This window comes from Hypanus sabinus, chromosome 7 (assembly GCF_030144855.1).
Source record: "Hypanus sabinus isolate sHypSab1 chromosome 7, sHypSab1.hap1, whole genome shotgun sequence".
In the NCBI taxonomy this organism is placed as follows: domain Eukaryota; kingdom Metazoa; phylum Chordata; class Chondrichthyes; order Myliobatiformes; family Dasyatidae; genus Hypanus; species Hypanus sabinus.
Genome location: NC_082712.1, coordinates 15,747,312 through 15,762,346, shown reverse-complemented (window position 1 = coordinate 15,762,346; position 15,035 = coordinate 15,747,312). Strand labels below are relative to the sequence as shown.

Here is a 15,035-nt window from a genome sequence, read left to right as displayed (position 1 = left end):
AAAAAACTGCCTAGATCAATCATGGTCATGGAAAGACCATGGCTGCCCACATCAACATGGCACATAATGATGACAATTATATTTATAATAGTAATTATTATTATTATTATTATTATTATTACTACGTATTTCTGCGTACTGCTGCTGCAAAGCATACTATGTGACGACCTATGCCAGTGATATTGAACCCGATTCTGATTACTCTGAATGTGCCTTTCTGAGGTTCGAGGTGGTGTGGTTTAACCCTTGGACTCCTGGTTCCAGGTGCAGGTGAAGAATGATTTCAATTTCCAAGCCTACGAGAGTAGTTGGTCCTACATGAAGCAGGAGTCGGGCTCGTACTCTGCCTCGGGTCGCAGCACTTTCTCCAGCTACAACGAGGCATACAACACGTTCAGAGACAAAAACAACCAGAAGTCAAAGGTAGCCCCAGCCAACCCCTGACCGTCACGATGCGAGAAAGAGGGATGTGCGGGGAATGGGAATGGGATCTTGAATCCAGGCTGATCCACGAGGAATAGAAGGGGGAATCCCAGTGGGCTGGTGGGTGTTCTCCGGACTGTGCTCAGGGAGGGCAATGGGGTTGCACCCCAGACTGTTCCAGGGTGAGCAGGGAGGGGTGTGGATGGGGAGAGGGAGGGTTGGGGTGTGCTGGAGTATATGGGAGAAGGGATGGCCGGTCACAATTACCCTCTCCCTCACCACCCACAGGAGCAGCTGTACCTGAAGGTGGAGAATGAGGTGGAAGTGGCGCAATTTGGCAACGAGAGGCCGGACCGGCTGCCTTTACCGAGCGCTTTCCACCGCGAGCTGCTGCAGCTCCCCGCCGTCTACGAGCGAAATGCCTACCGCCGCCTCATCGAGCTCTACGGCACCCACTACCTCCGGCGTGGCTCCCTGGGCGGCCGATACCGCCTGCTCTTCCTCATCGACAAGGAGCGACTCAGCAACGCAGGTAAGGGCCGTGATACCCCCTCACTGCCCCAGGCACCCTCGCCCCTCTACCTCACCTTCCCCAGATTCCAACCCTCACCCCTCACCTTGCCCTTCATCCCCCCACACCCCTCCACATCCCCTCTGACCTTCTGTCCACTCCCTTCTCCCCTTCGCCCACCTCTCAGCTGACCCGTCCGGAGGGTCCTGTGTCTCCGGAAATCCAGCCAGAGCCCGGGGACGTCAGGAGAGGGCAGGTAGTGCCGGAGGCTGAGGACGCCTCTGTAGTGGAGATCAATGTGCCTCAACATATCTGTGGCCTGAAACGGTAGAGGGATGTATCCCCTGAGGCCGTAGATCAGGGACCAGAAGAGGAGAAGGAGAAGGAGAGTTTACTCCCAGTAAAGGCTATACGTGCAGAGTATGTCCCCTCCAAGCTGGAAGATAGCTCTGTTGAGCAGGGGCCCTTTGTGGGGTGGCATCTCCTGAACATGCATCCCCTGGGCTGGTGAGAGGCACCACTGTAGAGGAGGTGTGGGGAGGCAGACTTGCCTCCAGTAGAGGCTGCGAACCCAGAGTGCATATTCCCTGGGAAGAGGCAGAGCCCCATTGAACAGGGGTCGCCTGTGGGATTGGTTTCCCAGATTGCTGCCTCAGTTGAGGCCGTGCCCCGCTGAGGAGCATTTTGTCTAAAAAGGCAATATGGGGAGAAAAAATGAGGTACAAACGCAAGCTAGCCAGGAATATAAAGGAGGATAGCAAAAGCTTTTTTAGGTATGTGAAGAGAAAGAAGATAGTTAAGAACAATGTTGGGCCCTTGAAGAATGAATTGGGTGAAATTGTTATGGGAAACAGAGAAATGGCAGAAGAATTTAATAAGTACTTTAGATCTGTCTTCACTAGGGAAGACACAAGCAATCTCCCAGGTGTATGGATGGGCCAAGGACATAGGGTAACAGAGGAAATGAAACAGATTGACATTAGGAAGGAAATGGTGATGAGTAGACTGATGGGACTGAAGGCTAACAAACCCCCAGGTCCAGATGGTCTGCATCCTAGGGTACTAAAGGAGGTGGCCCTGGAAATTGCAGATGCATTGGGTAATCATTTTCCAATGTTCCTTAGATTCAGGATCAGTTCCTGAGGATTGGAGAATGGCTAATGTTATCCCACTTTTTAAGAAAGGAGGGAGGGAGAAAACAGAGAACTGTCGTCCTGTCAGCCTAACATCGGTTGGGGAAGATGCTAGAGTCCATTATTAAAGATGAAATAGTGGCATATCTAGATAGCAGTGATAAGATTGGGCTGAGCCAGCATGGATTCACCAAGGGTAAATCATGCTTGACTAATCTATTGGAATTTTTCGAGGATGTAACCAGGAAGTTGGACAAGGGAGATCCAGTGGATGTAGTGTACCTCAATTTTCAAAAGGCATTTGATAAGGTCCCACATAGGAGATTGGTGGGTAAAATCAGAGCTCATGGCATTGGGGGGAAGATATTTACATGGATAGAAAACTGGTTGGCAGATAGAAAGCAAAGGGTAACAGTGAATGGGTGTTTCTCAGAATGGCAGGTGGTGACTAGTGGGGTGCCACAGGGCTCGGTATTGGGACCACAGCCATTTACGATTTACATCAATGATTTAGATGAAGGCATTGAGAATAACATCAGCAAGTTTGCTGATGATACTAAGCTGGGTGGCAGTGTGACATGTGATGAGGATGTTAGGAGAATTCAGGGTGACTTGGATAGGCTGAGTGAGTGGGCAGATACTTAGCAGATGGCGTTTAATGTGAATAAGTGTGAGGTTATCCACTTTGGGAGTAAGAACAGGAAGGCAGATTATTATCTGAACGATGTAAAGTTAGGTAAGGGAAAAATACAAAGAGATCTAGGAGTCCTTGTTCATCAGTCACTGAAGGTGAATGAGCAAGTGCAGCAGGCAGTGAAGAAGGCTAATGGAATGTTGGCCTTTATTACAAAGGAAATTGAGTACAAGAGCAAAGAAATCCTTTTGCATTTGTACAGGGCCCTGGTGAGACCACACCTGGAGTATTGTGTACAGTTTTGGTCTCCAGGGTTAAGGAAGGACATCCTGGCTGTAGAGGAAGTGCAGCGTAGATTCACAAGGTTAATTCCTGGGATGTCTGGACTGTCTTACGCAGAGAGGTTAGAGAGACTGAGCTTGTACACGCTGGAATTAAGGAGATTGAGAAGGGATCTGATTGCAACATATAAGATTATTAAGGGATTGGTCAAGATAGAGGCAGGAAATATGTTCCAGATGCTGGGAGAGTCCAGTACCAGAGGGCATGGTTTAAGAATAAGGGGTAGGTCATTTAGGACAGAGAAGGAAAAACTTCTTCTCCCAGAGAGTTGTGGGAGTCTGGAATGCACTGCCTTGGAAAGCAGTGGAGGCCAATTCTCTGGATGCTTTCATAGGAGCTAGATAGATATCTTATGGATAGGGGAATCAAGGGATATGGGGACAAGGCAGGAATCGGGTATTGATAGTAGATGATCAGCCATGATCTCAGAATGGCGGTGCAGACTCGAAGGGCCGAATGGTCTATTTCTGCACCTATTGTCTATGAGGGGAATGCGAGCAGCCCTGAATTGCTATCCCGTGTAGCGAGCCGGCTGCTGGAGTGTGTCCCAAGGGTTGAGGAGGTTGCGGACTCTCCCAGTGCTGTTTCCGGGGAGGGTGTCAAGGGTGTGGAGATGGGTACGGTCCAGCAAGCTGGTATCCTGGCTGTGGATTCTGGATCCACTCCCTCGTCCGCTGGTCCTGGGGATGGGATAGAGCCCATGGTTGGGCTGTGGTGAGGAGTGAGGTGTTCACATCGGGTGCAGACAATGACTGCTTGGAGGGTGACGAGAGCATTCGATGCAGACTTCCTCAACCCCAACACCGAGTCGCGGCCCTCCTCTCTGGAGGATATCCGACAATTTGTAATGGATTACTGGAGCAAACCTTTCAAGGCCCAGTTGGCCACTGATCGATGGGTCTGGAAGAGGTCACCAGGAGGGGAGGGTACCTTAGGTGACCCATAAGGAGAGGCACCAGTTTAAGAGACTCCTGGCGGGGCCTTCACCTTGACCTCTGTGCTTTCTCAAGGAGCTGCAGAGAGGGTGGAGGCTCGTGGATTGACCAACTCTCTATCTCTAGGGCGCCTGTTTCTCGGGTGTCACCAGCTTCTGTGTGGCCGGTTGCCTGGTGTGGCGGAGCTGAATGCTCTGCCCACACGGGTGGGATCCTCTCTCGATAGTGGGAGGACTGTCCGCAGGCAGCTAGTGGAGTTACTGGCAGAGGATGAGAATTATCGCAGTCGTCCATTCCTTTTATGAGGGTCTATTCTAGCCGGACCTGTGCAGTGAGGATGCACGCAGGGCTCTGTGGGAGTACTTACCAAGTGTCAGCCCTCGGTGACCAGTGCCCTCAACCAGCTACAGAGAGGCAAGTCCCTGGGACTAGATGGGTTAATGGTGGAGTTTCTCTGGGCCTTCTGGGACATCCTGGAGGCTGATTATGCAGGGGTATTGGGGGAGAGCATGACGACGGGTGAGATGTCCCTCTCTTGGCCCAGAGCAGTCGTGGCCTTGCTGCCAAAGAAGGGGGTTCTCTGTAGCCTGCGATATTGGCACCCACTATCCCTCCTCAGTGCAGAGTACAAGATCCACATTGAGTACCGATCATGGTGGACTACTTCAGCGCAGAGGCGACGGCCAATGGGCTCCATGCTTGCTGAAGTAGTCCACCCTGATCAGTCTACAAGGTCGCAGGTGTGTTTGCTCCAGGACAATATTCACTTTGTCCGGGATCTCATCTACCTGTGCCAAGAGGCTGATCTGTCAGTCGTCCTTCTCTCCCTTGGCCAAGAGAAAGTAAATTGTGCAGAAAATATGGAGAGTCTGCAGAGAGATATAGATTAGTTAAGTGAGCGGGCCAAGGTCTGGCAGATGGAATACAATGTTGGTAAATGTGAGGTCATCCACTTTGAGAGGAAAAATGGAAGAGCAGGTTATTATTTAAATGGTAAAATGTTGCAACGTGCTGCTGTGCAGAGGGACTTGGGAGTGCTTGTGAATGAATCGCAAAAGGTTGGTTTGCACGAGCAGCAGGCTGTCAAGCAGGCAAATGGAATGTTGGCCCCTGTTGCTAGAGGAATTGAATTTAAGAGCAGGGAGGTCATGCTGCAACTATACAGGGTACTGGTGAGGCCGCACCTGGGGTACTGTGTGCAGTTCTGGTCTTACTTGAAGAAGGATATACTGGCTTTGGAGGTGGTGCAGAGGAGGTTCACCTGGTTGATTCCAGAGTTGAGGAGGTTAGACTATGAGGAGGGATTGAGTCGCCTGGGACTGTACTCACTGGAATTCAGAAGAATGAGAGGAGATCTTATAGAAACATATAAAACTATGAAAGGGATAGATAAGGTAGAGGCAGGAAAGTTGTTTCCACTGGTAGGTGAGACTAGAACTAGAGGACATAGCCTCAAGATTCTGGGGAGAAGATTTAGAATGGGGATGAGGAGGAACTGCTTTTCCCGGAGATTGGTGAATCTGTGGAATTCTCTGCCAAAGAAGCAGTGGAGGTGTCCTCAGTAAATATATTTAATACAAGGTTGGATGGATTTTTACATAGTAGGGGACAAAGGTCATGGGGAAAAGGTAGGTAGGTGGGGATGAGCCTGTGGCCAGATTGAATGGCGGAGCAGGCTCAATGGGCCGGATGGCCTCCTCCTGCTCCTATTTCTTATGCTCTTATTTGGCAGGGTGGACCACGAGTACCTTTTTGGGACTTAGCAAGTATTCAGGCTCGGTTTGACTGTTGTTCACAGCTGGGGGTTGCCTTGTTAAGATTACCGGGTCCTTGACAGCGCCCTTGTGCTTTGGGAGGGTTGTGTCAGAGGTACCCCATGTTGGGGCAGCTGTACTCTGTTTGCATGAAGGTTGTCCTTTCGGTATATGCTGATGACGTTCTCCTCATGGTCACCGACCTGGTTGATTTACAGAGGGTTAGCAGAAGAGGCTGGTGGGCACATTCTGGGGCACAGGAGGCATTGGGTGTCTGCTGTGGTGCCGAGTCTTCCGATCACAGAGGGCAGCCAGTCTGTGACGTTCTGAAGCGCTTTTTGTACGGGCCGCTCCTGCTCACCTTTCACTTCCTCACCTCTGCCGACCGGACTCACCTTGGCGGTCCGTGTTACCATCTGGCAGTGGAGGAGGTCCCCAGTGGAAGTCTCTTTATGCAGGGGTCCTTCCCATGTACCTTGGGGGCCTGGATGGAAGGTGTTGTGTCGGGCAGTACCGTACAACAGGGTTACCGACACCCCGTCCATCTGTCCATTCTGTGTCCGGGAGAAGTCGGTGTACCACGCCAGTGGAGTGTGAGAGGTTGCAGCCCCTGTTTGAGTGTCTGAAGGGGCTCCTTCAGTCCCGTGATCCTCATCCAGTTTGGAAGGGAGCGGGGTGAGAGCAGATCTCCTGGCCATTCACGGGTCTTGGTGGCGGAAGGTGGAGGGTGTGCTTGGGCCGACTGCCTGCCCCTTTTCCAAGGATATGTCCGTGCCTGGCTGTCCTCGGAGATGGAGCACGTGGTCACAGCGGGCACAGTGGGAGATTTCTGAGAGCCCTGGTCCCCCACGGTGTAGACAGTTTTATAGACGGGTAGTAACCATTTTTTAACTTGAGTATACTCACTGTAAGTACTGAATGACTTACCTTGTGTATTGGTGTTGTAAATAAACTGTTGAATTGAACCATCGTGTGTGGGTCTTCTGAGAGGTAAGCCCTTGTGTGGGCAGAAGTGTGGGTCTCGACGGCTCTCCCACCCTCATTTGTACAATTGGATGGACCTGCTGTTGCTCACAAAGTGGCCTTTTCTCCGCAGGGATCACGAAGGAGGATATGTCGAAATGCTCACAGACCTCCATCAACCTGTTCTTCATCAAGTACCACAGCGGGAAGTGCAGGAATTACCAGAATGCTCTCCAGACTGCCTTGGGTAAGGGCGACCCCGCCTTCAGGTACCTGCCTGCCCACGGTGATGCATGCCCTCTGGGGATGATCATGGTCGCTGGAGAAACGAGCTTTCATTTCATCTCCACAGAGCCGCAGTCTGCTTGTAGCCCATTCCTCTCCAAACCCCTCCCCTCCCTGAGCCAGAAAGCCAGGGGGAAGAAGCCCGAATTGGGGGGGGGGGGGAGGGAAAGGAGGTCAAGCTGGCAGGTGATAGGTGAGACCAGGTGAGGAGGGGAGGGGGATAAAGTAAGAAGCTGGGAGGTGATAGGTAGAAGGGGGTGAATGGCTGAAAAAGAAGGAATCTGATAGGAGAGTAGAGCATGCGACAAAGGGAAGGAGAAGGGGAACCAGAGGTAATAGGCAGTGTGGAGAGGTGCAATGCAGGTAGACAGTAAAGAAGACTGGAAGATGAAGGGTATTCAGCCTCCAGCTCCCTTGGCTTCCCTTCCTTATCAGGGCACAGACTGTTGGAGGATAGAGTCGGGGCTCGACCTGTCCCCATGGCCATCTTCTCACATCACATCATATCAGCCATTATTGTCTGATCTTCTCATCTCGCATCGGATCCATTACTGTCTGATCATCTCCTTTGTATCATATATCCATTACTGTCTGATCTTCTCACATCACATCATATCCATTACTGTCTGATCTTCTCACATCACATCATATCCATTACTGTCTGATCTTCTCACATCACATCATATCCATTACTGTCTGATCTTCTCCTTCGTATCATATTCATTACTGTCTGATCTTCTCCTTCGTATCATATCCATTACTGTCTGATCTTCTCACATCACATCATATCCATTACTGTCTGATCTTCTCACCTTGCATCGTATCCATTAGTCTGATCTCACCTCATATCATATCCATTACTGTCTGATCTCCTCCTTCGTATCATATCCATTACTGTCTGATCTCCTCCTTCGTATCATATCCATTACTGTCTGATCTTCTTCGTATCATATCCATTACTGTCTGATCTTCTCACATCACATCATATCCGTTACTGTCTGATCTTCTCACATCACATCATATCCATTACTGTCTGATCTTCTCCTTCGTATCATATCCATTACTGTCTGATCTTCTCACATCACATCATATCCGTTACTGTCTGATCTTCTCACATCACATCATATCCATTACTGTCTGATCTTCTCCTTCGTATCATATCCATTACTGTCTGATCTTCTCACATCACATCATATCCGTTACTGTCTGATCTTCTCACATCACATCATATCCATTACTGTCTGATCTTCTCCTTCGTATCATATCCATTACTGTCTGATCTTCTCACATCACATCATATCCATTACTGTCTGATCTTCTCACATCACATCATATCCGTTACTGTCTGATCTTCTCACATCACATCATATCCATTACTGTCTGATCTCCATCATATCATATCCATTACTGTCTGATCTTCTCACATCACATCATATTCATTACTGTCTGATCTTCTCCTTCGTATCATATCCATTACTGTCTGATCTTCTCACATCACATCATATCCATTACTGTCTGATCTCCATCATATCATATCCATTACTGTCTGATCTTCTCACATCACATCATATCCATTACTGTCTGATCTTCTCCTTCATATCATATCCATTACTGTCTGATCTTCTCACATCACATCATATTCATTACTGTCTGATCTTCTCACATCACATCATATCCATTACTGTCTGATCTTCTCACATCACATCATATCCATTACTGTCTGATCTTCTCCTTCGTATCATATCCATTACTGTCTGATCTTCTCACATCACATCATATCCATTACTGTCTGATCTTCTCTTTCATATCATATCCATTACTGCCTGATCTTCTCACATCACATCATATCCATTACTGTCTGATCTTCTCTTTCGTATCATATCCATTACTGCCTGATCTTCTCACATCACATCATATCCATTACTGTCTGATCTTCTCTTTTGTATCATATCCATTACTGCCTAATCTTCTCTTTCGTATCATATCCATTACTGTCTGATCTTCTTCCTATCATCTCCATTACTGTCTGATCTTCTCCTTCCTATCATTTCCATTACTGTCTGATCCTCTCACCTCGTACCGTATCCATTACTCTCTGATTTGGTGAATTCCTCAAGTTCATGTTTATTGCAATATGACTGTACAAATAAACAAAACATATTCCTCCAGTCCACAATGCATATAAAACAAAGTATTACCATTAATAAGTTTATAAAATAAAGTTAGTTAATAAATATGGTGGCTCTCCGGGGGCGGAGCGTGGGGTCGACATCCCCAGCCTAGCATTTCAATTGGCCAGGGTTATTTACTGTTCTTGTTTTAAAATGCTGTTGTGGAATTATGGTGGGTTGTTGAAGTTCACATTGTTACACTTTAGCTCTGGTTATACAGCTATCCTCACGTGTACTTGTGGGTCACCCTGACTGAGGTAACCGGGGTGTGTAATAATTCCCTCCCCCATCTGTATGTGACTGGGGTGGGGGTGGTTATCTCCCTGGGTCCTAGTGCCTGGTCTGGTTTAATACTTGTCGCAATAAAAAACATCAGTTGAGATAAACAAGGTGTTCTCGCTTGTCATCATGGACTGAATACTTACCACAATATAATTCAAAATGCATGAGGTGTATAGCACAGGTAAATGGTAAATCCTCTCACAATATAAAAACTATAGTGAACTGTCGGGTCGGCAGAAAAAGTTATCGGTGGCTGTCTACCATCACTGAGGGGTTTGTATGTGTCCAGGACAAGGCAACGGACAAGAAAAGTCATCGTGGGCACCCTGCAAACTGCCTCTTCCAAAAGCTCCCTTCTGAAAAGTTCTATAGGGCTATTAAAACAAAAACCACACCATCTTAAAAGTTTCTTTCCCCAGGCAGTTAACCGTTGTCGTTAGCACCCCACCGCCTCTATCTATTACCTGAGTCTTACTTACTGCTTATTACACCACTGACGTTTAGAGCAGCGATGAGGCCCTCCACCTCTGCCTGTCCTCAGCCAATACTGTCGCACACAGACATAGAAGGAATCGTCATTGCTGTTTCCTAACAGTTTTGTTTGACCAGTCAGGGTTGGAGGAATGGTGGACCACTCTTCGTCTGGCCTCTACCCTTAGCACTAGGCCCGACTCTGGCCAGTTGTCAGTCACTGCTGTGCACTGTAACCACATTAAACCTCATTTTATAATGTTGTTTACATTGTAATTACATACTGGAGTTTATGTATTGGCACACATTTTATTCCATAACTGTACTTTAACCTCTGAACTTTTTTGAGTTTATTTAATTTATATATAGATCATTATGTTTCTAAGACCAGAAGATATAGGAGTGGAACTAGGCCATTTGGCCCATTGAATCTGCTCTGCTATTTCATCATGGCTGATCCAATTTTCCTCTCAACCCCAATCTCCTGCCTTCTCCCCATATCCCTTCATGCCCTGACCAATCAAGAATCTATCACCTCTGCTTTAAAAATACATAAAGACTTGACCTCTACAGCTGCCTGTGGTTAAGAATTCCACAGATTTACCACTCTCACGCTAAAGAAATTCCCCCTCATTTCCATTCTAAAAGAACGTCCCTCTATTCTGTTCCTAGACTCTCCCACCATAGGACAGATCCTCTCCACATCCACTCTGTCAAGGCCTTTCACTATTCTTCTGAATTCTAGTGAATACAGGCCCAGAGCCATCAGATGTTCTTCATGTGACAAGCCTGCGGCAAAATTTCCACAGATTCACCACTCTCTGGCTAAAGAAATTCCTCCTCATCTCTGATCTAAAAGGACACTCCTCTAGTTTAAGGCTGTGTCCTATGGTCTTGGAGTCCTCTATCATAGGAAGCATCCTTTACACATCCACTCTATCAAGGCCTTTCATCATTCGATAGGATTTGATGAGGTTACCCCTCATACTTCTGAATTCCAAAGACCTCATCCTTAATGATCCAACATCTTCCCAACCACTGAACTACTGAGGTTGGACTAACTGGCTAATAGTTTCCTTTCTTCTGCTTCTCTCCCTTCTTCAAGAATGGAGCAACATTTTTCAATTTTTCTGTCTTTAGGATCCATTCCAGAATCCAGTGATTCTTGAACGACAATTACTAATGCCTCCACAATCTCTTCAGCCACCTCTTTCAGAACCATGGAGTGTACATTATCGGCTCCAGGTGACTCATCTACCTTCAGACCTTTTAGTTTCCCAAGAACCTACTCTTTAGTTTTGGCAACTTCACACAGCCCATGACCCCTGATGCCTGGAACTTCTACCATACTGTTAGTGTCGTTCACAGTGAAGACTGATGCAAAATACTTATTTAATTCATCCACCATTTCATTGTCCCCCATTACTAACTCTCCGGCATTGTTTTCCAGCAGTCCAGTATCCACTCTCACATCTCTTTTAATCTTTCCAATCCTCCAATGTCCCACTAATTTTTGCTCTATTATATGCCCTCCCTTTGGCCTTGACTTCTCTTGTTAGCCATGGTTGTGTCATCTTGCTTTCAGAATAGTTCTTCCTCTTTGGGTTGTGTGTATCCTGTATCCATTGTTGCTCTGCCATCATCCCTGCCAGTGTTGTTTTCCGATCGACTCTAGCCAACTCCTCGCTCATGCCTCTATAATTTCCTTTACTCCACTGTAATACTGATACACCAATATAATATTTATATGATTATATAATTCTCTATCCTTTGTATAATTTATATAATTCATTTATATGATTCTATGTAATTGTTGAATTTTGTTTTTTGTTGTGTTTCACTCCCTGAGCCACACACCACAGGAAATTTCCTATACCCATAAATGAATAGTTGATCCTTGATCTTGACAGGACTGAAGAAATTACTTATATGTATTAGAATGAATTCTCAGTTTCACCATCTACCTCATTACGATCCTGTACCACACCTTCTCAGTAATTGTAACACTCCCTTCTCCACTCTGTTATTGTATCCCCTTGTGCTGTGGTACATGGGCTGCAAAGGAACATTGACAGGATGCGGAGCTGGGCGGAGAACTGACAAATGGATTTCAACCTGGCAAAGTGTGAAGTGTTTCACTTGGGAAGGTCATGCAGGGTTAATGGCAGGATTCTTAGCAGTGTAGAGGCAGAGAGATCATGAGGTCCATGTCCATAGATCCTACAAAGTTGTCACACAAGTTGACAGGGTTATTAAGCAGCCAAATGATGTGTTTGCCTTTGTTAGTCAGGAGGCTGAGTTCAAGAGACGTGAGATAATGTTGTAGCTCTGTAAGACCTTGGTTGGACCACACCTTGGTTGCTGCCATCAGGAGCCTCAGGACTCACACCACCAGGTTCAGGGATGGTTACTACCCCACAACCATCAGGCTCTTGAACACAAGAGAATAACTACACTCATTCTATTGAGATGTTCCCACAACCAATGACCTCACATCTCATTGTGTCCAGTTCTGGTCACCTCATTATAGGAAGGATGTGGAAGCTTTGGAGAGGGTGCAGAGGAAATTTGCAAGGGTTAGAGAGCACAGTTTTTGAGGATAGGGTGAGTGAGTATGAGCTTTTCCCTTGGAATGAAGGGGGATGAGAGGTGACTTGATGGAGGTGTACCAAATGATAAAAGGCATAGACAGATAAGACAGCCAGGGACTTTTCCCCCCAGAGTGTGAATGGCTAATACCAGAGGGCATAAATATTAAGTGATTGGAGGCAAGTAGAGGTATTTTATTTATACAGAGTGGTGGGTTGTGTGGTACCACACCTCGTAGTGTGACACTCACCCTCGAGTGTGACCCTTCCTCTCTACAACCCTCCCAGTGTGACCCACGCTCTACACCCCTCCCACAGTGACCCTCCCTCTCTACACCCCTCCCACAGTGTGACCCTCCCTCTCTACACCCCTCCCACAGTGACCCTCCCTCTCTACACCCCTCCCACAGTGAGACCCTCCCTCTCTACAACCCTCCCACAGTGACCCTCCCTCTCTACACCCCTCCCACAGTGTGACCCTCCCTCTCTACAACCCTCCCAGTGTGACCCTCCCTCTCTACACCCCTCCCACAGTGTGACCCTCCCTCTCTACACCCCCCGCAGTGACCCTCCCTCTCTACACCACCCCGCAGTGACCCACGCTCTCTACAACCCTCTCAATGTGACCCACACTCTCTACACCCCTCCCATAGTGTGACCTTCCTCTCTACAACCCTCCCACAGTGTGACCCTCCCTCTCTACAACTCTCCCACAGTGTGACCCTCCCTCTCTACACCCCTCCCGGTGTGACCCACACTCTCTACAACCCTCTCAGTGCGACCCACACTCTCTACACCCCTTCCACAGTAACCCTCCCACAGCTTGACCCTCCCTTGGTTCCGCCCCTCCCACAGCAAGACCCTCCCTTGGAACTGCCCCTCCCATAGTGTGACCCTCCCTCAGTACCACCCCCTCCCACAGTGTGACCCTCCCTCAGAACAACACCTCCCAGTGTGACCCTCCCTCAGAACCACAACTCCCATAGTGTGACCCTCCCTCAGTACCAACCCCTCCCACAATGAGACCCTCCCTCAGAACCACACCTTCCACAGTGTGACCCTCCCTCAGTACCAACCCCTCCCACAGTGTGTCCCTCCCTCAGAACCACACCTCCCACAGTGTGACCCTCCCTCAGTACCAACCCCTCCCACAGTGTGACCCTCCCTCAGAACCACACCTCCCACAGTGTGACCCTCCATCAGTACCAACCCCTCCCACAGTGTGACCCTCCCTCTCTATACACTTCCCACAGTGTGACCCTCCCTTAGTACCAACCCCTCCCACAGTGTGACCCTCCCTCAGAACCACACCTCCCACAGTGAGACCCTCCCTCAGTACCAACCCCCCACAGTGTGACCCTCCCTCTCTACACACCTCCCACAGTGTGACCCTCCCTCAGTACCAACCTCTCCCACAGTGTGACCCTCCCTCAGAACCACACCTCCCACAGTGTGACCCTCCCTCTCTACACCCCTCCCACAGTGTGACCCTCCCTCAGAACCACACCCCCCACAGTGTGACCCTCTCTCTCTACACCCCCCACAGTGTGACCCTCCCTCAGAACCACACCTCCCACAGTGTGACCCTCCCTCTACCAACCCCTCCCACAATGTGACCCTCCCTCAGAACCACACCTCCCACAGTGTGACCCTCCCTCAGTACCAACCCCTCCCACAGTGTGTCCCTCCCTCAGAACCACACCTCCCACAGTGTGACCCTCCCTCTCTACACCCCCCACAGTGTGACCCTCCCTCAGTACCAACCCCTCCCACAGTGTGACCCTCCCTCAGAACCACACCTCCCACAGTGTGACCCTCCCTCAGTACCAACCCCTCCCACAGTGTGACCCTCCCTCAGTACCAACCCCTCCCACAGTGTGACCCTCCCTCATAACCAACCCCTCCCAGTGTGACCCTCCCTCAGTACCAACCCCTCCCACAGTGTGACCCTCCCTCAGAACCACACCTCCCACAGTGAGACCCTCCCTCAGTACCACACCTCCCACAGTGTGACCCTCCCTCAGTACCAACCCCCCACAGTGTGACCCTCCCTCTCTACACACCTCCCACAGTGTGACCCTCCCTCAGTACCACTCCCTCCCACAGTGACCCTCCCTCTCTACACACCTCCCACAGTGTGACCCTCCCTCAGTACCAACCCCCCACAGTGTGACCCTCCCTCAGAGCCACACCTCCCACAGTGTGACCCTCCCTCAGTACCAACTCCTCCCACAGTGTGACCCTCCCTCTCTACACCCTGCCCCAGGACTGTGAACAGTAATTGTGTCCTGGATTTTTTCCAGGCAGTCATACGGGGAAGGCAGAGGGCCTGTCCTCCACGGTGGGTGGACGAGCTGCCTTCATCGCTGCCCTCAGCCTTGTGGACATGAGGAATCCTCAGGCCAACAGTGACGTGTACCAGCGCTGGGCTGGATCCGTCAGTCAAAACCCCGTCATCATCAAACAGCAGGTCAGTGTCCACAACGTGCACATCACACAGCTGGTCAGTGTCCACAATGTCCACATCACACAGGTCAGCGTCC

The 15,035-nt window shown here is 49.1% G+C and overlaps 1 protein-coding gene across 1 annotated transcript in view; it reads left to right on the top strand.

Annotated features, from left to right (window-relative positions):
- Positions 1 to 15,035, top strand: part of LOC132396584 (complement component C7-like) — a 77,609-nt gene that overhangs the window by 29,656 nt on the left and 32,918 nt on the right. The window contains exons 7-10 of the mRNA XM_059974264.1: positions 265 to 423; positions 712 to 955; positions 6,829 to 6,942; positions 14,796 to 14,962. Of these exons, the coding sequence (XP_059830247.1) occupies positions 265 to 423; positions 712 to 955; positions 6,829 to 6,942; positions 14,796 to 14,962 (684 nt within the window). The remainder of the gene's footprint in view (positions 1 to 264; positions 424 to 711; positions 956 to 6,828; positions 6,943 to 14,795; positions 14,963 to 15,035) is intronic.